The sequence below is a fragment of the Protopterus annectens genome, chromosome 11.part0, assembly GCF_019279795.1.
Source record: "Protopterus annectens isolate FY-2018-M chromosome 11.part0, PAN1.0, whole genome shotgun sequence".
Classification (NCBI taxonomy): domain Eukaryota; kingdom Metazoa; phylum Chordata; order Ceratodontiformes; family Protopteridae; genus Protopterus; species Protopterus annectens.
In genome coordinates, this window is record NC_056745.1 from 617568646 (window position 1) to 617590507 (window position 21862).

A 21862-nucleotide genomic window follows, 5' to 3' on the forward strand; every position below is an offset into this window, starting at 1 on the left:
TGAGGAAGACAACATTCTTTGGACCATCTTTCCCTCAAAATGCCCCTGACCCTAACTGGGAAGGGTCTGTGGTCACTGTGGCTGTCGGGGGAGGAAATAATAATGGCCTGCTCAGGAACAGGTCATCTGAGTGAATCCACCATTGGAGATGTCATCTGCAAATTGGAGTTAACTTGATAGGAACAGATAATTGCTGGTAAAAAACAGACCACTTAACAGCCAAGGTCCATTGGAGGACTTGCATAAAGAATCTTGCTAAGGGCACAAAAATAATGGCAGCTGACATAGAGCCCAGAGCTTGAAGAATCAGTCTCACCAGTGGAGACTGTTAAGAAATTATGCCCCGTACTTGGTCTCTCAAGGACATTATTCAATGAGAAGACAAAGAAGCTACCTGGTGCATTGTATCTAGAAAAGCACCGATGAATTCCAACCTCTGAAAAGGGGACAGGTTCGATTTGGTAAGACTGACAGTAATGCTCAGGGAGCTAAAGATCTGGAAGAAAGAGTCCCTGGCCTGAAGTAGTTGATGCTGGGTTTGGGCAGCAAGAAGCCAGCCATCCAAATATGGAAACACATGGAATACTTTCAGTCTCAGGTAAGCTGCCACTACTGCTATGCATTTGGTAAACACCCTGGGGCTGTGGTGAGTCCAAAGGGCAGAGCTCTGAACTAGTAATGACTGGCTCCCAGCCTGAAGTCCAAATGACTTCTGAAATGTCTGTCTATTTTGATGTGACAGTACATGTCCTGAAGGTCTATAGAGCACATCCAATCATCCTTGTGCGACAGCAATAGAATGGACTGAACTGTAACCATTGATTTAGATTGCCAAGATCTAGAATGGATCTCAGGTCCCCAGTTTTCTTTAGCACTAAACAAAAAAAAAAAAAAAAAAATGCGGGGTTATTGTTTTTTACCTCTTGATTTTGCTTAGTCTTTAGTGTACTGTGCTGCTGTTGCATTCCAGTTGTCTTGTGTTAATTATATCTGAGAAGCCCACTGGTTTTAAGCATTGCTCAGAATGTGGGCACAAGATTCCCCATTCCGATGCACACAGTAAATGTGTATACTGTTTAGGTCCTGAACACCTGTGTTCGGACTATGTATCTGTGAGGTATTCAGCCCCTGAGCTATAGCTGATCTCAGGAACAAGCTCATTTTGAATGGTCTCTTAGTGGCTTCATCTTCTTCATCACGGGCTCAAACCCCCTCAGTTAGCCTTTCTGTCTCTACAGAGCCAAGGAAGCAATCACATAAAACATCTGGAGCTTCTTTGGAGCCTACGGCTAAATCTGCTAAGACCTCAAATCTGAAATTACTGGATCCAAGACCTACTTCGGCCCCACTGGATCCAAGGCTCTTATCAGATCCGGCAGGCACCACCAGCATTACGGTCTCTTACCTGAATCATTTTTAGCATTCCTTTTCTAGTATGTAGAGCAGCAAATGTAGAAGAAATTTAAATTTAACAACAACACTGAGAGCATTACATTCTGTCTCTACATTTTCTAGGTGTGCCTTAATGTCAAGAATAAATATACAGGAACACTGGAAAGGGTTTTTATGAATGAAAGTGATAAGCCTGAATGAAACATACAGGTAGACAGTAACATTGGATCCTATGGGTCTGGCTGAATTTTCTGTGGCAGTATATGGTACTCATATCATAATGATTGAAATGATTGCAACAGTGGTTGATTGGGACAATAGAATATTTATAACTGATCCATCAGGCAACTGCAACAGTGGCAACCGTAGTTAATCAACTTGAAATTACAACATATGTGGTACACACTTTAGCACCTTCATAAAAACGTAAACACACATCCTAAGGTGGTTCACTTTTCTGGACTCCTTTTACAGGAGAAAGATGGTAGGATGTTGGGGAGACCTTCATGAGGACAACTGCTGCAACAAGCATGCCCACAGACACTGAATGCAAAGCTGCATCCCCTGGCTAGCCAAAGGAGCTCATCACCTTTCCTGAGCACTGAGGCCACTGTATCATGATTTTTGTCATGCCACACTGGTGGCCACCTTCAGCATGTATACTTTAAAAGGGAACACTCACGAGGACTGTTATATTAACCAAAAGGCCTTCTGTGGTATACTTTGTAAAAACTCTCAGAATATAAAGATACAATATCTTAGATCGCCTGTTGAGTAAACAGCTTACAAAATCATCAACATGACATGAACATGCTAAGTAACTACCGTTAGAAGTCACAATAAGGACATGCATGATGGACAGGCCGTCTTCACCAACCTTATGATGGCATTTTGGACACACCCAAACTCCTTTTTGTGCAATTTTCATTGGTGGTTCTAGGCATTCATGATGATAGGCTCGAGAACATGTCCCACAAGGCTGAAGGCGGCCTCCTGCATGCTTACAGCCTGAACAATGAGTATCATGTAGTAGTTCACCCTAAGAAGAAAGGCAGAAAAAAAGCATGGTAAACAATGCAAACTAGACAGAAAAATGAATGCAGTATAAACAGTATGTTAAAACCTGAGGATTCTAAATTGTAGCCTCTTCCAGAGCAAAACCTGTTTCCATGCTTTTTAGGGAATGACTCAAACTCCATACACTGGTTTTGTTTTATTTCTGGTAATATGCAATTACAAACTTAAAACCATGAGCCAAGCTGTGCTCATCAAATGATTCACATTCAAACCATGACTATAAACAGTGCAGTAGCACTTCAGGCTGACATTAATAACAGAATATGTGTTTTTCCCACTATTAACTTTGTAAGGAAGCAATCACATACAATTGATTTTTAAGTAATGTATCCAAATCTTGTCAGCTGGATAACGGACATTTATATAGTAGTTCATTAGAATGAAGACTGCAGATATTCCACTTTACCAACACATTTCCCATCACTCATAAAGTCCTTGTCTTCCTAAGCATTCCTTGATTTTGTCAGAGCGTTTGAGCCTAAAATGCTTCAGAAAGATAATTCCAATAATTCACTGCGTTTACTTACTTGCATGTCACCTTATAATTTGTGTCCTCTTGTTCAAATGTATATTAAAAATGTTATGCACCTGACTTTGTAACTTTTTTTCTATCACCTCTACTCCCCTAACTGCTGCCAACTTACTTTCTTCAAGTGCAAACAAGTTAAGCTTCTAGTTTCTTTTTGTATGTCTTCTGAGTAAAAATATTCCCAATTGTTCCTCCATGAAATGCTTCTATACCATTCGTGTACTTATGAAGAAAATACACTGCATTAGTCATAGGCATCTTACCAACTGCATACAAAGATGGATAGCAGCTTCTTTGCTTTTTACCTGGTTAGGCTTCTTCCTATGTATCCCACTATACCATAACCTTTCTCTACCTTTTTTTTTCTTCTTTTTTTCTTACTTCTTAACTACCTTTACATATCTAATAGGGCTATTCAGGACCTTTTTAACTTTTGTTGATATGCTTTTCCTACAGCTGAAATTTGGCAAGTTACTGCTTTCTCGATGCAGATTTTGTAGCTATGTCTGAAGGCTGTATGTTAACTTTCAGTTTCACATTACCTGTGTATAACGATCTACTTCACATGTTAATTTGAGCTTGATTTTTGTGTGCGTGTGCATATGTGTGTGTGTGTGTGTGTGTATACAAACTGAAGGGCACTATTTTTTTGCCTTTGGCTAAGGTTGTGGCTCAAAAAAGTCTCTGAACCACTCTACCTATAGAGTTAATAAACAAATTTTTTCCATCTTTTCATCAGTGGCATAAAGCAGAACTGTAGCAAAGGAATATGGTAGCCAGGTCTTGTGGAATCTTTGAAAAAAACTTTTAATAGCTTATAAACTGTAAAGCAATCACAATATGGTCACTTACTATGCAGCCTATAAACTGTTTTGATGAACTTCTGTTTTTCTAAAGGTAGTTACCTTCCTAAAGCACTGGTAAAAAATATATTTTCCTTTGGTCGATAGCCCCTTCCAAGGTAGTAATCTTGGTTGTCTAGATGGTGGGGGGGGGGGGGGTTGGGAAGTTGGTAACAACCACCTAAAGATAGCTACCTTGGCCAAGGTAGCAAAAATAAGATTACAAAAACTATGGGACATGGACCACATAACATCTTCAACTACCAGAAAGATGAAGGAATTCTGTACAACATACTCCAAAGAACAGGTGAAAAATTTTACACTATTTAGTCTGCCTATCCAGTTCCCAATACACACAGAACATGTGAATGGAAGTCCATGTAGCAGCCTCACTGACAATGTAGGAAGAAATGTTTTAGTTTATGGCTGCTGGAATACACTCTACTCATCCACAGTATTACTGCAATTGCGATGACAGAAATAAAGAAATTTAGGCAGCCACTTTGGAAAGTCATATAATACAAATGATTGATTCTGTTTTGTTTTTGCAAATGACATAAACAGCTCATTACACTACTGAATAAATTTTGTACTTTCAATGCAATATCTGAGCCATCTGTGGACATCCATAATGTTTAAAATCTCTTCCACTTATTTTCTTGCTTGGGAGAGAATACTGAAGGGAAGAAACCTTCTCTGGTATAAAAGAAGAGCTTTGTCTCAACGTCTTGCTCACAGATGCTTCAAGATTTGATAAGTGCAAAGGAGAAGAAAGACTTTTAGAAAAAACAGATTTGCTAGCAGGCAGGTTAAAAAGGAGGCAGTGTTAATTTTTCAGCCATAAAGTTTGGGTCCCATGATGGACAGGAATGATGTAGCCCTGAATAGGAAGTTCTCTTCACAAACTGTTTTAATGCAGTCTATGGCTATAGTAGGAACATTGGCATGCAAACATAAAAAACAGACTGACATTAAAGGAAAACTCTGTATATAAAGTGAGATAAGACAAAAAAGTTATGTACTCACCAAACCGGGAAAAGCCGAAAGAAGAAGATGACTCACCATAACGTTCCATATGTGTTGTCCAATTTCATTCTTCATTCCCCTGTGGAAAGTGCAAGGTCTGCACTAGATGCAGAAATTTGGATAATACTGAGATCAATGGGGTTAGTTTTAGTGCTATAGAACATTTTGACTTGGGTGTTGTTTACATACTGGGATGCAATTGTGCACCAAAAAAATGGTATATTGGCCAGACTGGGAGAAGAGTGAAATCAAGAATTCTTGAACACATTGGTGACATAAGGAGGGGTAGATTAGAAAGTCCAGTGGCCAGGCATTTTCATGAAGTACACGGGGGAATAGATAATGGTTTGACTTTTAGTATTTTGGGCAGACCCTGGGGGTTAGATTCCAATAGCATTAATTTTACTAAGGGTTTGTTGAACTTGGAATCTAAATGCATTATCAAGTTTAATACTTTATATCCTTTTGGTTTGAATTTAGAAATGTAGAGACTTAAAGTATGAATGTTTCATATTTGTAGGTATGTTAGGGGGGTCTACTTCTAATGCCCGAAACGCCGATTCGCCGACAGGGAAATAACCGACGCCAGAAACCCGACAACACACAAACCCGACAACGCGAAACACCGAACACCATAACACCGACACACTACACGTCAACACCACAGTACACTACAACACATATCCACTAGCCCTAACCCAAACCCTAACCCTAAGGTCCGACACTACCGCACACACTCCCTACCTGCACCCTAACCCTAACTCACTTACACACCCCAAACCCCAAGCTCCGACACTACCGCACACACTCCCTACCTGCACCCTAACCCTAACTCACTTACACACCCCAAACCCCAAGCTCCGACACTACACACACTCCCTACCTGCACCCTAACCCTAACTCACTTACACACCCCAAACCCCAAGCTCCGACACTACCACACACTCACCTATCACACACCCTAACCCTACATCCCTGAGTATTGCACACTTACCTGTCCGCTCCCTACTCCTAAATCCCTCACTATCGCATACTTACCAGGTCGCGCTTACACATTCCCCTTGTCGGTCTTCCGTCTGCCGGGATTCGAGCGTGTCGGTCAACTGCGTTGTCGGGTTTCTGGCGTCGGTTATTTCCCTGTCGGCGAAACGGCGTTTCGGGCATTAGAAGTAGACCCATGTTAGGGATATTTTGTATTAAGTATTCTTAATAATTATAATATTTAATAAAACAATATATAAATTATTTTGCATTTGAAATAAAATGTTAGGTAATGTATGATGATTAGGTTCCTTTAAATGTTTGTATATATATATTTTTTCAAACGAATTTATATTGTTTAATTACTTAATTGCTTAATTGATTATGGCTGTTGGTTTATAAGCGGTGGATTTGTTCATGGTAGATATTCCTTATGAAGGCGAAAGCCGAGGTACCAGAATCCATTAAAGTTTAACAAGTTATCTATCGCGTTTGGGCTGCTTATTTCCGGACACCTAGTGTTTTGGTGTAATTTTCTTTGTGTTTTCGTATTTTGAAAACAGTTTCATTCTTCCTCAACTGATGGGTCTTGGATCTGACTTTGATCTGATTCAGACACTTCTACCAGATCCTCAGATCCAAAACTCTTGAGTTCTTCTATTTACCCATAATGTTCTGCCAGCCTAACATACTTCAGATTGACTTTGCTGCTCTTACAGATAAAGGGACAATATCTTAAAGAAATTAATAAAAGACAGAATAAATAAAGGAGATGAAGCTCAAACAAGGAACAAAGGATCTCAAGAAAAACTGTTTGTCTTTCTAAAAGCAAAGGGAAGGGGGGCAGGTGAGCAGGAACTTGAGGAAGAATGAAAATGGACAACAAAGATGAAACGTTATGGTGAGTACATAACTTTTTTATCTGATGTTGTCCTTTTCATTCATTCTTCAGCTGATGGGACAGTCTCTCCAGCTAGTTGAACCTTGGGTGGCCCTCATGCAGAGCCAAAGGCAGACCTCTTCCTGGAAACCAAATCCAATTTGTAATGGGTCTATATCAGAACATCAAAGTATTAAAACTTTGAATGTTTTGATATCGAACACTATTCAGCGAATGCTAAGAATAGCAAAACTGCAGAACAGCGAATTCTTTCCTCGGGAAAGAATTTGTTTGGCCGTTTCTGTGGCTTCGCTATTCTTAGCACTGTGGTGGAAAGTTACAGGCTGGGTTCGGGTAAGTGTGCGATTGTTTGTATGTTAGGGCTAGGGGCGGGTTAAGTGAGTTAGGGTTACAGCGCAAGTTAGGTGAGTGTGCAATAATGACGGACCTTAGGGTTAGGGTTTGGGTTAAGGTAAGTGTGTAGAAAGTGTATGTTTAGTTTACTGTAGCGTTAGATGTAGAAATTTAAGTGTGTGTGTGGCTGTTGTTTGTTTGATGTGCGTGTGTTGTGTGTGTGTGTATTTCGGAGCAATGTTCGATATTTTCATGTTTAGATGTTTTGGGGCTGATGAAATAGCGTTCGCTATTTTCATCTTTCGATAACGTGATATAAACACTTTGTTGTTTGTCTTTTGGCTTTTCCCGGTTAGGGGACGCCACAGCAGAACTCCAGTCCACTAATGATTGGCAGTTGGTTTTTATGGTGTCGAGTTGCCAGCCTGACGTCCAACCTTCAACGAAGGCACACCCATTCAACGCATGTCTTTCGAACGCCCACTCGACCGTGGGGAGGACATGCAGACTCCACACAGAAAGCACTCCCAACCCAAGCCGAGAATCGAACGGGAGAACCTCTTGCTGTGAGGCAATAATGCTACCGCTGCACCACCACGGAAGTGATATAAACGCTTTGTAATGAGCAATAAAAGTGTGAGCATTAGTCCAAGTTTCAGCTGCACAAATGTCATCTATGGATGCCCTTGACTAAAAAGTCAGGGAGACCACCACAGACCTTGTGGAATGAGCTCTAGGAGGTTTAGGCAAGGATAATCCTCTTTTATTATAGACAAAGATAATACAATCAGTTAACCATTTGGCCAGTGTAACTTTGGAAACTGGCTTGCCCAATATGTTAGGACAGAAAAACAAAATGGTCAGCTTTCCTGAAATCCTTAGTTCTGTGGAGATAAAAACAAAGTTGTCTATGCACATCCAAAAGATGGAGCATGTACTCTCCTTTGTTTGAAAAGAAAATTGTGAGAAAAATGACCTGGTTAATGTTGGACTCAGAAGCTACCTTAAGCAAAAAAGACGGGTTGGTACTTAAAGACACACTGTCTTTGTGGAAAACCAGGTAAGGAGATTTGGAAGACAGAGCCTGGAGTTCAGGCACTTGTCTCACTGATGTGATATCAACTAAAAAAAAACAGTTTTACAAGACAAGCATCTGACCTGGCTAAGGTATACTTATTTTCATCTAGATGAAAATTTAAAATGGCAGCCAAATGTACTCTAATAATAGAAAAGCTAGCCCCTTCAATGAAAATGTATAGTTAAAAAATCAAGTATAGCCAATTCAGAGGAAGAAAGGGGATCCAGATCCTTGTTAAGGGCCCAGAAGACAAGTCTCTTCCATTTACTTTTGTAAATCTTTCTTGTAGAAGCTTTTGGAGAAGACAACAAAAAATGTCAGACCAGAGAAGAGGCCTTGGGCTCTCTAGCAATGAATGGAATTGGAGAAACCATGCAGCCAGTTTGAGGCCTGTTATGTCAGGATGGGTTATCCCTGTCAGGTCCATGCAGCCAGTTTGAGGCCTGTTATGTCAGGATGGGTTATCCCTGTCAGGTAAGACAGGAGGTCTGGAGATGGATCTAGTACCTATGGAAATGTAGGAGGTGAGGCCAGAGGAAAGAGAACCAAATCTGATCAGGCCAAAAAAGGGCAATGGGGATAAGTGAGCTTTAACCAGAATGCTTTCTGTAGAAATTTGTGAATGAGAGGTAATGGTGGGTAAGTGTAAAAAAGACTGGAAGGCCAGTCGTAGACTACAGCATCTCTTAGTGACTCCCCCATTAGAGGGATCAAGGCAAAGAAAGTACAGTCATAACATATGGGTTGTCCTGCCTCAGGCAGCCCTTCGGTCAGCCGGATTCCAAAGTCTGGGTCTGGCCTCGGCTGATATCGCACTTTCCCCGACGTCAGAGCGTCTAGGGTATAAAAGCATCAGACGCCATTTTCCTCAGTGTTTCTTGCCCCAGATGCCAGGTGCCCTCTAGGAAGGCCAAATTTGGAGGAATGCAATAAATTCCAAACATTTTCCAAAATATATACATATATATATACAAACAAATACACCATAATAGATCCCCCAGCTAGCTAATGGAGGGGTAAGCACCCTAGGAATACCACAGAGGGGAAGGAGGGAGGGTAAACCTGACTGCAGATGCATACCTATCGGACATCTACATTTATGGTAGGTACAAAACTGTACTATGTCCTTCAAGGATGCATCTGCAGTCATAACATATGGGTAGAATACCATAGCCAATCTGGGGAGGAGGTACTAAGAAAAGGATGGTGTAGTTAAGATACCCTGCAGGACTGCTGTAGCAAAACCTGCTCTGGATCTGGAGTATAAAGGTAAATTGTAATGTTTGGCAAATGTATGCACGGAGCTCCATGTAGCAGCTTCTAAAATGTCCTTGGTAGCCACCCCTCTTAGGAAGGCTGTAGTGGTGGCTGTGGCCCTCGTGGAATGAGGCCTAATGTTTGCAGGAAACGTCTTTCCATGAAAGGAGTAACAAAATCGAATGCAATTTCCTATCCACTTTGAAATTGTCTGTTTGGAAATTGCTTTTCCTTGTACCCCAGCAGCATGTGCTACAAGGAGTTGGTCAGTCTTTCTGTAACTTTTAGTTCTGTCCAAGTAGTAGCATAGTTGTCTGTGTATATCCAGAGTGTGTAGAAGTTTTTCCCCTTTATTTTGTGGATTTGGGAAGAATGTAGGCAAGTGAATAGCTTGGTTCAAGGATACCCTAGATACCACCATTGGCATAAAAGTAGGATTGGTTCTCAATGAAACTCTGTCCTGATGGAAGATAAGAAATGGCTGTACTGCCATTAAAGCTTGTAACTCAGATACTCTTCTTGCTGAAGTTATGGCCAGAAGGAATGCAGTTTTCCAAGACAGAAACTGTAGATCTGCCGATGCTGCTGGTTCAAAGTGAGGAAGTGTTGTTTCTCCAGCACAAAGTTGAGATCCCAAGTAGGTAAAGGGGGTTTCCTTGGAGGATTGATGTTTTTGATTCCTCTCACAAATTTCCTGAGGAGAGGATGCGAGAAGATAGGTGGATCAACATTGTATTCTGCTGAAATTGCTGAGGCATGAATCTTAATGGAAGAATAGGACAGGCCATTGTGGAACAATTCTGCTAAGTATTCCAGAATATGTGTCATGCTCGCCACTGTCACATCTAAGCCTTTTGTTGTGTTCCAAATGAGAAATCTTTTCCATTTTGCTGAGTATGTCTTCCTTGTGGAAGGTCGGCGAGCTTCCATAATAATGTCCTTTACTCTCTGTGATAAGTTATTTTGAGGGGGGTTTATGGAATTTTCCAGGCAGTCAGCTGCAATGTTTTCAAGTTGGGATGCATGATCTTGAAATTGTTCTGCGTCAGAAGAAGTGGCCATAGGGGGAGAGGCCACGGTTTCGTCTGTGACATGCTCCTCAATAGTGGGTACCAGTGCTGCCTTGGCCAGTCAGGAGCTATCAGAATCACTCTTGGCTGTTCTGCCCTGATCTTCAGTAAAACCTTGGACATTAATGGGAGAGGTAGGAAGGCATAGACTGTTAGAGCTTTCTAGCTGAAAGAGAGAGAGTCCACCCTCCAAGCTTGTGGGTGGTATGTCCTTGAGCAGAATGCTTTCAGTTGATGATTGTGGGGCGAGGCGAACAGATCTATCTCTGGCTTTCCCCATGCTTGTGTTATGAGTAGGAAGATGTCTGGGTGCAGCATCCATTCGTGTGCATCCATGGTAGTTCTGCTCAAGCTGTCTGCCAGTGCATTTTCTTTCCCTGGCACGAACTGGAACTGTAGTTGGATATTGAGTTTCAAGCATAGTTCCCATAGATTCTTGGCCAGCCTGCATAGAGGGTAGGAATGCGTGCCTCCTTGCTTGTTTATGTACCACATGACTGTGGTGTTGTCTGTCCTTATTAACAGGTGGCCTTGATGGAGGAAAGGTTTGAAGGCCTCGATTGCGTGTATCACTGCCAGCATCTCCTTTTGGTTTATGTGCATGCGCAGCTGTCCTTGAGACCATAGGCCTTGGATACATTTGCCCTCCATGTGTGCTCCCCATCCTCGGTCTGAAGCGTCCGTGGTGATGGTTTGTTTTGTTTTTGGTTTGTTGAAGGGCAACCCTCTGTTGGACTGACAGGCTTGAGCCCACCACAGGAATTCCTTTTGAAGGCAAGGAATGATTGGTATCAAAGTTTCCAAACTATGACTGTGCTGAGACCATACACTCCTTAGGTACCATTGTAATTTTCTCATATGCAGCCTGGCTTGTGGAATCAGAATTATGCAGGATGCCATGTAACCCAGGGCCTGCAGGATTTTCCTTGCAGTTAGCTGAGTTTGTCTTGTCAGATTCATGAAGTAATCCGGAAGTTGCTTTTGTTTTTCTTCTGTGAGAAAGGCCATTTGGGTGGTTGTATCTAGATCTGCACCCAAAAAGGTTATCCTTTGGGATGGAACGAGTCTTGATTTTTGGATGTTGACTGTGTATCCCAAGGCCTGTAATAGATGGATGGCATAGTCCAAGTCCTTTATCAAATTTTTCTTGTCCGCTTGTATAAGGCAGTCGTCCAGATATGGGTAGATTTGAATCCCCTGAAGTCTGCAGTGTGCAATTACTGATGCCAGGCATTTCGTGAATACTCTGGGCGCAGTAGATAAGCCAAAGGGCAATGCTGAGAATTGATAATGCTCTGATCCTGCAAGAAATCTGAGGTGTCTTCTGCAACTTTGCCGAATAGGGACATGCAGGTATGCCTCCTTGAGATCTAGAGTCACCAGCCAAGACTCCTTGCCCAGCATGGGAAGAAGTTGCTGTAGGGTCAGCATCTTGAATTTTGGCACAATGAGGTAAGTATTCAGTACGGACAGGTCGAGAATAGGCCTCCATTGATTTTCTTTTCTTGGAACAAGGAATAATCTGGAGTAAAATCCTTGACCTTGTTCTGAAAGAGGTACCTTTTCTATGGCTTTCATTTGAATTAAGTTGTTGATCTGCTTTAAAGCCTCTGCCCTCTGATTTGGTGGCAGGTTTGGCATTCCGTTTCTTCTTGGCAAAGTGTGGAAGTGAAACCTGTATCCTTTGTCTATTATTTGCAGTGTCCATGTGTCCCTTGTAATGTAATGCCAGTTTTTTGAGAATAAAGAAAGCTTTCCACCCAATGGTGCTTCCAATTGAGCCCTGGTCGGCGGAATCAAAGGAAAGTCATTGTCTGTCCAGGTGTAGTAGTTGTTGTTGCTGTTCCTGCACTACCTCTCTGGTTGGTAGGCTGCCACTGACAGCCTCTGTAGGAGCCTCTAGCTTGCCCTCTACCTCTGGGACGCCTGTTCCTGCCCCTCTGGGATCTGTCCGAGTCTGGAAAGGACCAATTCTTAGTAGGCCAGTTTCTGCTGAATCTCTGTGGTTGTACTTGCAGAAAGTCCTTAACTGTTTGCACAGATTTTGCCTTTTCTTCAAACTTCTTTAAGACCTCCTGAGCCGAGGAACCAAATAATTTTTGTTTTTCCATTGGAGCATCCAGGAGTTTAGCTTTAATATGGTCTGGTAAAGATTGTTCCTTCAACCAGGCATGCCTACGAATAACTGCCCCAGTCATAGCTGACCTACATGAAGCTTCCAGTGCATCATAACCACACTGCAAAAAATGATTACTAACCTGCTGTGAGTTATGTACCAGATCCTGAAGAGATTTACGGTCAAGGGGTTCAGAAGAGGAAAGCTTCTTATGCAATTCATCTAACAAATACTATTGGTACTGTATCATATGAAATTGACAATTTAATGCCCTCAAGGAAAGAGTCGCAGAAGTATATACCTTCTTTCCCCATCTCTCTAAAGCTCTAGACTCCCTTTCAGAAGGTAGAGGATTTTTGGCAGTGGCAGCTGCAACCCCTTTTGGGCCCTGAGAAATAGTATCTGGGTCTGCAGAATGGGCCTTGTACAGATGTAGATGAGAATCCGGGACCCTGTAGTATCTTATCAGGTTTGGCAGGAGCCGGAGGGAGAGAATCAGGGGCTGTACTAACATCATTGTACACATCATCAATAACATTCAAAACAGGAGGTATAGCTAAGGGCCTATGCTGAGGTAAATGTAAAAAGGTCCTTAATCTCTTTCTAGAATCAGAAAATTCCTGACCCTGCCATTGAAAATGTTCTCTCATAGAGTGTAGTGCCTCACCAAAGGAAAACTCTTCAGGAGGGGAGGCCGAAGGGATTGATTCTTCAGCATCAGAATCCTCGTAGGCCGAATAAGCCTCCTCCTGGTGATCTGACAACACAGATCCTTCCGTAGACTCATCTGAAGAGTGTAGGTCAGAGGGCTCAGTCCTGGGCCTTTTGTCTGGTGGTGGTTGAGAGCCCCTGTCCGGGTGAGGCTGAGAACCTCTAATTAAAGAGATAAGATCCTCTGCAAGGCTGAGGATCTGAGAACTAGAAGAAGGTCTCTGAGAGGTAGTCTTGGGAGGCAAAGCTTTAGCAAGTTTAGCAGCTTTAGCCCTGGAAAAAGCCTTAATGGACATGGATGCAGGGGGTCTGGCTGCACCACGTGCAGGAGTAGACTTGTCCAAAGGAATGGTGTCGGACATTTCCTGGACACTGGTTTCAGTAGGTAGCTCAGTAGCCGACTCAGCTGGGGCCTCCAGGGCCGCGGTGGTCGGTTGAGTGGATTCGGTTAAAGGAAGAACCGAGGACTCGGTTTCGGCTGAAACCGAGACACTCGCGGTAGGCCTAACCGTGGTTTCAGCCGAAACCGCGGGCCATGAGTGTCGGTCCTTGTCCTTCCGTTTTTTCACCAAATGCGATGTCGGAGTCTCCGACGGCATCTTATATGCAAAATTAGCCCCAAAGAATTCCTCTGCAAACTCCGACCGACGTCTAAGAGTTCGTCGGTTGAAGGAAGCACAGGCTGAACAGGCCGAGACGTCGTGGTCTGGGCCTAAGCAAGGGAGGCAGTAAGAATGGAAATCCTTATGAGGTATTTGTTTCCCACAAGTTAAACAATTATTTACTTTATCTGACATCGGCTGAGGCAAGAAAGAGTCCCCAACGGGGTACGTAGCTTTTTTCGAAGTCTTCGGTAGCTGAATCACAGGAGCTGACCGACCGGCACTTGCGAACTGCTTCTGCTTCGGGCACCGCGCGGCAAGAAAGACTGAGGAAAATGGCGTCGGCTGATGCTTTTATACCCCAGACGCTCTGATGTCGGGGAAAGTGCGACATCAGCCGAGGCCAGACCCAGACTTTGGAATCCGGCCGACCGAAGGGCTGCCTGAGGCAGGACAACCCATATGTTATGACTGCAGATGCATCCTTGAAGGACATCCTGCTACACTTGTTGAGGGGAGACGTGAATAGGTTGCAGCATGGTCAGCCCCATCAAAGGAAAAATCCTCTTCACTACTTTGGTCGCAAACATGCTGGCTTTCCCCAGAATATGCGCTGCTATTAGAAAGCAACTGGAACAGATCACCCACTGCCACACTTTCATTGCGTCTCAACAAAGAGGATAGGATTTGGTTCCTCCCTGTTTGTTGATGTACCAGACCACTGACATATTGTCCATCTGAATAGCAACTGTCCTAGAGGGGAGTATGTCTTGAAAGGCCTGCAATGTTAGGAGAAGTGATCTAATTTCCAGGACATTGATAGGTCTCTTGGCCTCTTCGGGGGGGCCACATGCCAAGCCACCGCCTCAAGACAGTAGCAGTCAGGCCTCCTTTCAGAAGTGCTGGTGGGACTTGTCTGAGAAGGAATCCTGGAATCCCTGGTTCTGCAGGCCCCTTCTGCCATGCAGGCAATGTCTTCCATTTGAGTTCCCCTTCTGCCTCTAGAACTACCCCCACAAGTCTTGAAAAGGACCCTGGTATTTACTAAACCACATTTTCCTACCTCCCCATTCATTCTTAAAGAAGGGTCTTTGACGGGTAGAACAACATATGCCCATGGCAGACAGGGTCTTTCCCTCTTGCTCACATCTGGCAAATATATCCTTTATTTTGGGGTCAAATAAGGAAGATCCATCAAAGGGAGCAATGATGAATGAAGATTTAAAGGGCTCCATAAAATCACATCCAAGCATGTACACTCATGGCTATATGCCTGAACCTGCCTCCTGTGAGGTACCTTCTGCTGCATGGTAGATCAGTCTTATGTATGCATTAGAAATCGACCAGAGGGTGGCCAGTTGTGAGGAGACTTTTGGTCATCAGCAGACATGGACCCAAAAAGAGATTTGGAAAGTTCTTTAGTCAAATCTCTTTGTAATCTTGTAAAATGTGCCAGGTAATTCAGCAACCACACGGCAAAGGTCACTGAAGTGTACATGCACTTCCCAAACCTGTCTAAGGCCCTGAACTCCCTGTTAGGGGGATGGATAGAACAGCTCTGTTCTGTAAGCTCTTTTTTGGTGGCTGCCACCACAACCAAAGCATCAACCAGGACCCATCTGCTCCAGTGTGGACTGTCCTTGGCAGGAGCTAAAATTTTGTCTGGACATTTAGGGATTGGCTCCACAGTATCTGGTTCCTTCCATGCCCGGTAAAAAACAAGATCTATGAGTTTGTCAGTTGGGGAAGTCACCCAAGAAGTAGCCGGGCCAGACCCAAAAGCCTCAAGAATCACCAATTTCTCCTGGGAAGGGTTACTGGAAGACCAACCACCTTTCTGTTTTAAAACTTCTAGAATGTTTCCAAATTAGACATCTTCAGGTCGAGATCTGGGGGACTTCTCCCCTTCATCGAAATCAGTGTCCTCAGTGTGAGATTCCTGAAAGGAATCTAAGTGTCTCCTTTTACATGTCCTCTTTTGATGGACTTCCTCAGTGGGATTCTCTGGGGAAGTACTGGAAGAGATGAGGATGTCCTGAGGGACCACCTGGACACATTATCGGGCTGACTGTCCCAGTAGAATGGATGAATGAGACTCAGAGCAGAGAACTAAAGGAGGTATATTTGTCTTATCTGAGTAAGGCAGGCATGTCCCTTCTCTGGATAAAGAGAAGGCCTTCTCCACAACCTCAAAGGTAGAGTGTCCAAGGGAAAATGATGGCAATGGCAAAGGTGCTGATAATTCCCAAAATGTCGGCTCCTGCAACCCACAAACACTCCACCTGAGGAGGGAGTCAGACTCGAGCTGTCCAGCATTGAAGCCCTGAAGGGCAGAGATAGTTCAGATAACTTCAGGGTCAGTCCTAGCCCCCCTCGGACTTGGTGTCGATGCTTCAGCACCCAGAGTTCTCCAGTTCCAAAAGGCTCAGGGCCGGGTGATTCGGGAAAGTTACTGGAGTTTAAGAACAGACTGTCTTGAGATTCAAGGACAGCCCCAGGGGTCTCGGATCTGTGGGGTCTGAAATAGATGGTTGGATTGGAGAAGGACAGAAAAAGGGGGAAATAGACAAAGGTGAATTCACGGATCCAGTGGGAGTTGCAGCCGGAAGTATCCCATCTGGATCTCAGCTCTGAGGAAGCTTCTCATCATCCCAACCATATCAGCTTTGATTAAACTTCTGGAACACCTAAGAGAAGATGAGGAGGATGGAATTCTTGAATGTCTGCAGGGGGGTTCCCTCCAAGAAGGATAAAGGGAGCCAAGAAGTGACTGGATCCTGTAAGAGGGGAGGTGACTGGATCTGGGGTGATTCTGATTTAGATGTAGGTCGATCTGAGGTGGTCGGATCCAATTTTTTTTATATCTTAGTTGGTGGCTCTGAGGAAGCAGGTGAAGATGGTGTGCAATCCGGTGACCTCTTCCACGATTCTTTATCATTGGGAGCAGAGTTTGGTTTCCCCTTATCCAATTTCTTACAGGGGTTCTGAACCCCAGCTATGGAAGCAAAAGTAGAAGTAGGAGAAGGCCCTTCAACACCAGCTTGTTCCTCGTGTCAATGTGAACTCTGGAATTGAACCCAGAACAAATAGAGCAATCCGTATCTAAATATGTACCTTCCAAACAATATACACATTCCCTGTGGGCATCTGAGTTTGGGATTTTATGCCCACAGGTGATGCATTTTTAAAAATGGTAGGCTTTTCAGTCATACTGACCTAAGTCCAGAAAGAACTACAAAACTATTAATTTAAAGTTTCTTGTTTAAAAAAATGGAGAAACAATGGTAGTGCAAGGAATACTCTAATGAGTAAGGAAGAAAAATTAAAAAAAATATATAGAAATTTTAAAGAAAAAGGTACCAATGATGGTACTATAGAGAAGTACCAATAAATCAGTAGCAACTGTATAGAAAAAAAGTTAGAGAAACTAGCAAGAGCACAAGGGAAGTAGGAGAGATGAAGTTAAAGTATATAAAATAATTTTTTAACCTAACTCATGATTATTTTAGGAAGAAAACTCCCAAATGCTCAAGACTGACAGGATCCGCGTCTGAAGCTGAATGGCAGTAAATGAGATCTGAGGTGTGTTAGGGTGGCGGGGCATTGTGGGTAAAGGGATGAGCTTGACAGTTTTGGATCAGAGGATCTGGTAGAAGCATCCAAGTCGGATCTGAAACCCATCAGTTGAGGAATGAATGAAAAGGACATCAGACTGAAAGTTATATATTTAGCATAACGCTAGATCCATATTACCTTCTTCTGTCCATCTCAACCTATGGGTTAAGGGATCCAATCGTATCTGATGGAGGAAGCTTAGACTTTTCAACTCTGAATTTCCACATCCTATCCCATAATGCACCACCCTCCCTGAAACTCCTCAGATCAGGTTTGTCCTACTACACTCTAGAAATCAGTGGCAAGAACCCCAACAACATAAAACAGTGGGACAAAGGAAAGGATCTCAGTGGTAGGCTTCGGGCCAGTCTGCAAATTCCACCAGGAGCCAATTAAGTTGGCTGACAATTTGGAAGAGGGAAAGCAGGGAAGAATGGTTGAGATGGATGAAAGAAGACAATAGGGATCTAGCTTTATGATAAGTACATAACTTTCATATCCGATACTCAGTGACAGGCTTTGGTCAATTCAAAATTTCCCTCTGGCCTCAAGGAAGGCATGACAGATAGAACAGGAGAGAATTTGAGGCTTCCCATTCAGTTATCTAGGTATACCTTGAAGGTGGTAAAGGTGCTACTCTGCTTGACATGCCCAGTAAGTTTCTTCCAGAGGTGAGGGATACATTGGGATATAAATCCATTATACCAGTGGGTCCTATTTATCTGCTGATAAAAGTACAGTTCCTTTAATCAAGTATATGACGTACCATTAATTTAGCAAAGGGATAGGAGATCAAGCAGGGTTGGATCACTTGTGGCACGAAAGGTCTACTCATTAATCTCCATGGAGAAGTCTGTAAGAGACTCAGTACAGAGAAAGGGTCGCCAGTCTCTCACAATAACTAAGATTTTTGAGGCCACTGATGTTTTTAGTTATGAATCTATGAGATCTCTCAAGTTGTGTAATATGTTTTGATAAACACATGCAAAAATGTGCATTATATTCAGTAATGGGTCTGACAAGATATGAGTAAAGGGGAATTAAGACTTCTTTGGATATAGTGGGGAGGTAAGGAATTATCAACAAGAGTACACAGATCTCATAGGTTCATAGGTAGGTACTAGGCTATTGGCCCTAGGGCCTATATAAGCCTAGCCAAACTGTACCCTGGCTTTTGCCACCCAAGAAAATAATTTTCCTGTGCAGTGCCACAGAAGTGATCCCCTGGGTGAATTTCCTATCTCCCATCCAATCATCAAGATTTTTCTTGAAGAGTACTAATGGGGAGCGTTATTTGATATAGATAGGTAGTTTGTTCCAGAGTATGGGAAGTCTCTGAGATAGGAATCTATCCCTCCAGCATGTTCTGTTTATTGTGGTGACAAGGTTTAGGTCCCTACAGCGTGTAGCTCAGAGGGATTGGGATTTCTTTACGTGGAGCATGTCCAACAGCTCTAGGTTTGACATAGCTTTGTATGTTAGGCAGAGATCACCTCTGAGTAGGCGATATGCGACAGAGTAAAGCTGGAGTTTTTTGAGACGGTCTGCGTAGGGCATCTGTTTGAGGCCGGTAATCCTCTTTGTGATGTATTTCTTTGGCCTTTCCAGTTGTTGTAGATGTTTTGTGAGGTACATACCAAAAGAGGTGTTGTACTCTATAATGGGTCTAATGAGTGATGAGTACAGGGGAACAATGACCACTTTTTTCCTGGATGAGAAACATTTTGTGATGAGGTGTGCCACGTAGAAGGACTTCCTGACTACTGTGGCGATGTGATTATCAAAGGAGAGACCACTGTCCACCTGTGTCCCAAGGTCTCTTATCACACTTTCGGTGTTAAGTAGACTACCGCCTATGTGGTAGTTCATGGGTACAGAGTTTTTACCAAAAGAGATGACAATGCACCGTTTGGCACTGAGCTTGAGGCCATAGCTTTGACACCAGGCATCTGTCTCAGTGAGGCCCTTTTGTAGGATGTCCACATCGTTAGGAGATTTGATTTTGGATCCTAGTTTGCAGTAATTTATTTATTTTATTTATTTTACATTTGTTGACCGGGATAGTCCAACTGGATGCATGTCCATTTTCAGCGGAGGCCCGGGGAGAAAAGCTCCAAGGGTAAGCAGATACAACATTACATAATACCAGCATTACATATTACAAACAGACTATTTACAGAGATTACATAAGTAAGCAAGTTAAACAAGTTCTACAGGTTACAGTTAATCCTGAGCACAAGTCAGGATTAAATGAAATTACACAGTAAACTGGTTAACAGATTTTTTACACATTCTAGAGAGAGTTAGCCAGGCTTGATACAATGACATTGCCAGTTAAGTGACAAATGTTGTCTAGTTTTAAATTGACCTAAGGTTGAAAGTAAGGTAATATCAGCTGGAAGACAGTTCCAGTATCTACTTACAGAGTTTGCAAAGAGAGAATCACCGGCTGTGTTATTAATTTTGCTAGTCTGAATTAGTAGTTTGTTAGAGGATCGAAGCGGTCTAGGATTGTTATAGGGGGTGATAATATTTTTAAGTGCAGGAGTATTGTCCGGATTATAGAGGATTTTATAGGACATAATCAGTTGGTTATACTGGATTAGGCTGGGTAGTTCAAGCCAACCAAGCTGATTTAGATTGATGCAATGATGTGTCCTAAAAGGCAGCCCAGTGGCAAACCTGGCAATGTGGTTGTAGCAAATTGAGAGTTTAAGGACAGTCTTGTTCAAATTCGAGAGTAGAGGGGATGCATACAGAAGGGTTGAAAGAAGGTGAGAGTGAGCTATGGCAATTTTAGCTGGAGGGGTTAGGAAGGCTTTTATTCTGTAAAGTGACCCTAGTTTTTTATTGATGGTTTTGATAGTTTGGTTAACATGTAGGTCAAATTTTAGATTATTGTCTATGATGACACCTAATAGTTTTGTAGATGGGTCAGGGGAGATTATTGTGCCATCATTTGATTTTATGGTAAAGGTGAAAGCGGTAGACCTACATGTTGGTGAAAATAACAGCATTTTAGTTTTTTTGGAATTTAGGATCAGACGATGTTCAGAAAGACAGTTTTCTATTGTATTAAAGGTGGTCTGGGTAGCTGACCATAACTCTACTGGAGATGTGGCTGAGCAAATCAGAGTAGCGTCATCAGCATATTGGATACAGTTGACTTTTGGGATGACAGTATAAAGGTCGTTAATGAAGATGGAGAACAGCAAGGGCCCTAGTACAGAGCCTTGTGGTACTCCGAGGGTGTTAGGTAGAAGGTTAGAGAGTTTGTTCTGCCAGAGGACAGCCTGCTGTCAACCATTCAGGCAGGATTGAAACCATTGGAGGGCTCCAGTATCTAGACAGAATGTTTGCAGGGTGTGGATTAAAAGTTGGTGATCAACCATATCGAATGCCTTGGAAAGATCCAAAAAGAGGGCTGAGGATATATAATTATTGTTGCGATTATGGTTTATGGTGTTAGTAAAGGCTAGGAGGGCTGAAGTAGTGCCGTGATGAGGACGGAAGCCATGCTGAGTGTCTGCCATAAGGCTATTTTGGATTAGGTGGTGCATGAGTTGTCTATGAATACATTTTTCCATAATCTTTGCAAGTGGAGAGAGTATAGCTATTGGCCTATAATTGGAGAATTCAGTAGAGCTGCCTCCTTTCTGAAGTGGGATTACATAGGATATTTTCCAGATGGTGGGAATTTTAGTTTCTACTATGGTTCTATTGATTAGTATTGAGACGGGGTAAGCAATAGCATCAGCTGATTTTTGTAGGTACTCGGCAGGGAGTTGATCAGCAGAAAGTGTAGTGGGTTTTAATTTTTTGATCAAGGTACGGATAAGTGAAGTGGCGACTGGTAGGAAGCTGAACGCAAGTAGGTTTCTAGGGGTGCTACTTTCAGGACCAGGGGAGCTAGGAGGTAGTTGGCTAGCTAGGGCTTGAATTGTCTCAGTAAAGAATTGGTTAAAACTATCAGAAACATCTTCAGGGGTTTTATCAATAGTAGTAGCAGGGATTGGGGTTGAAGTTTGTCCAGGATGTAGTAGATTATTTAAACCTGCCCAAAACTTCTGAGGGTTATTTTGGCTTACTGTCTGTAAATTACAGTAGTATTGTTTTTTGTCTTGTAAAATTGATTTTTTGGTTTCGTTCCTGGATTGCCTGTATTTAATGTGATCTTGAGGGTCTTTAGAAAAATGTCATAAAGCCCATGCTTTGTTTCTAAGGGTAATTTTGAGTTTAGACTCTATAGAAAGCCATGGTGCAGTTTTTGCCTTGGTTCTCTTTGAACGAACAGGTGCATGCAAATCAAGGATCTCAAGGAATTTGTTGTTA

General features: G+C 42.7%; 1 protein-coding gene across 6 annotated transcripts in view; it reads right to left on the minus strand.

Annotated features, from left to right (window-relative positions):
* Positions 1–21862, minus strand: part of PHF21B (PHD finger protein 21B) — a 2393713-nt gene that overhangs the window by 247946 nt on the left and 2123905 nt on the right. For all 6 annotated transcript variants that reach the window (XM_044088084.1, XM_044088083.1, XM_044088082.1 and 3 more), the window contains one exon: positions 2270–2431. In XM_044088084.1, coding sequence (XP_043944019.1) covers positions 2270–2431 — 162 coding nt within the window. The remainder of the gene's footprint in view (positions 1–2269; positions 2432–21862) is intronic.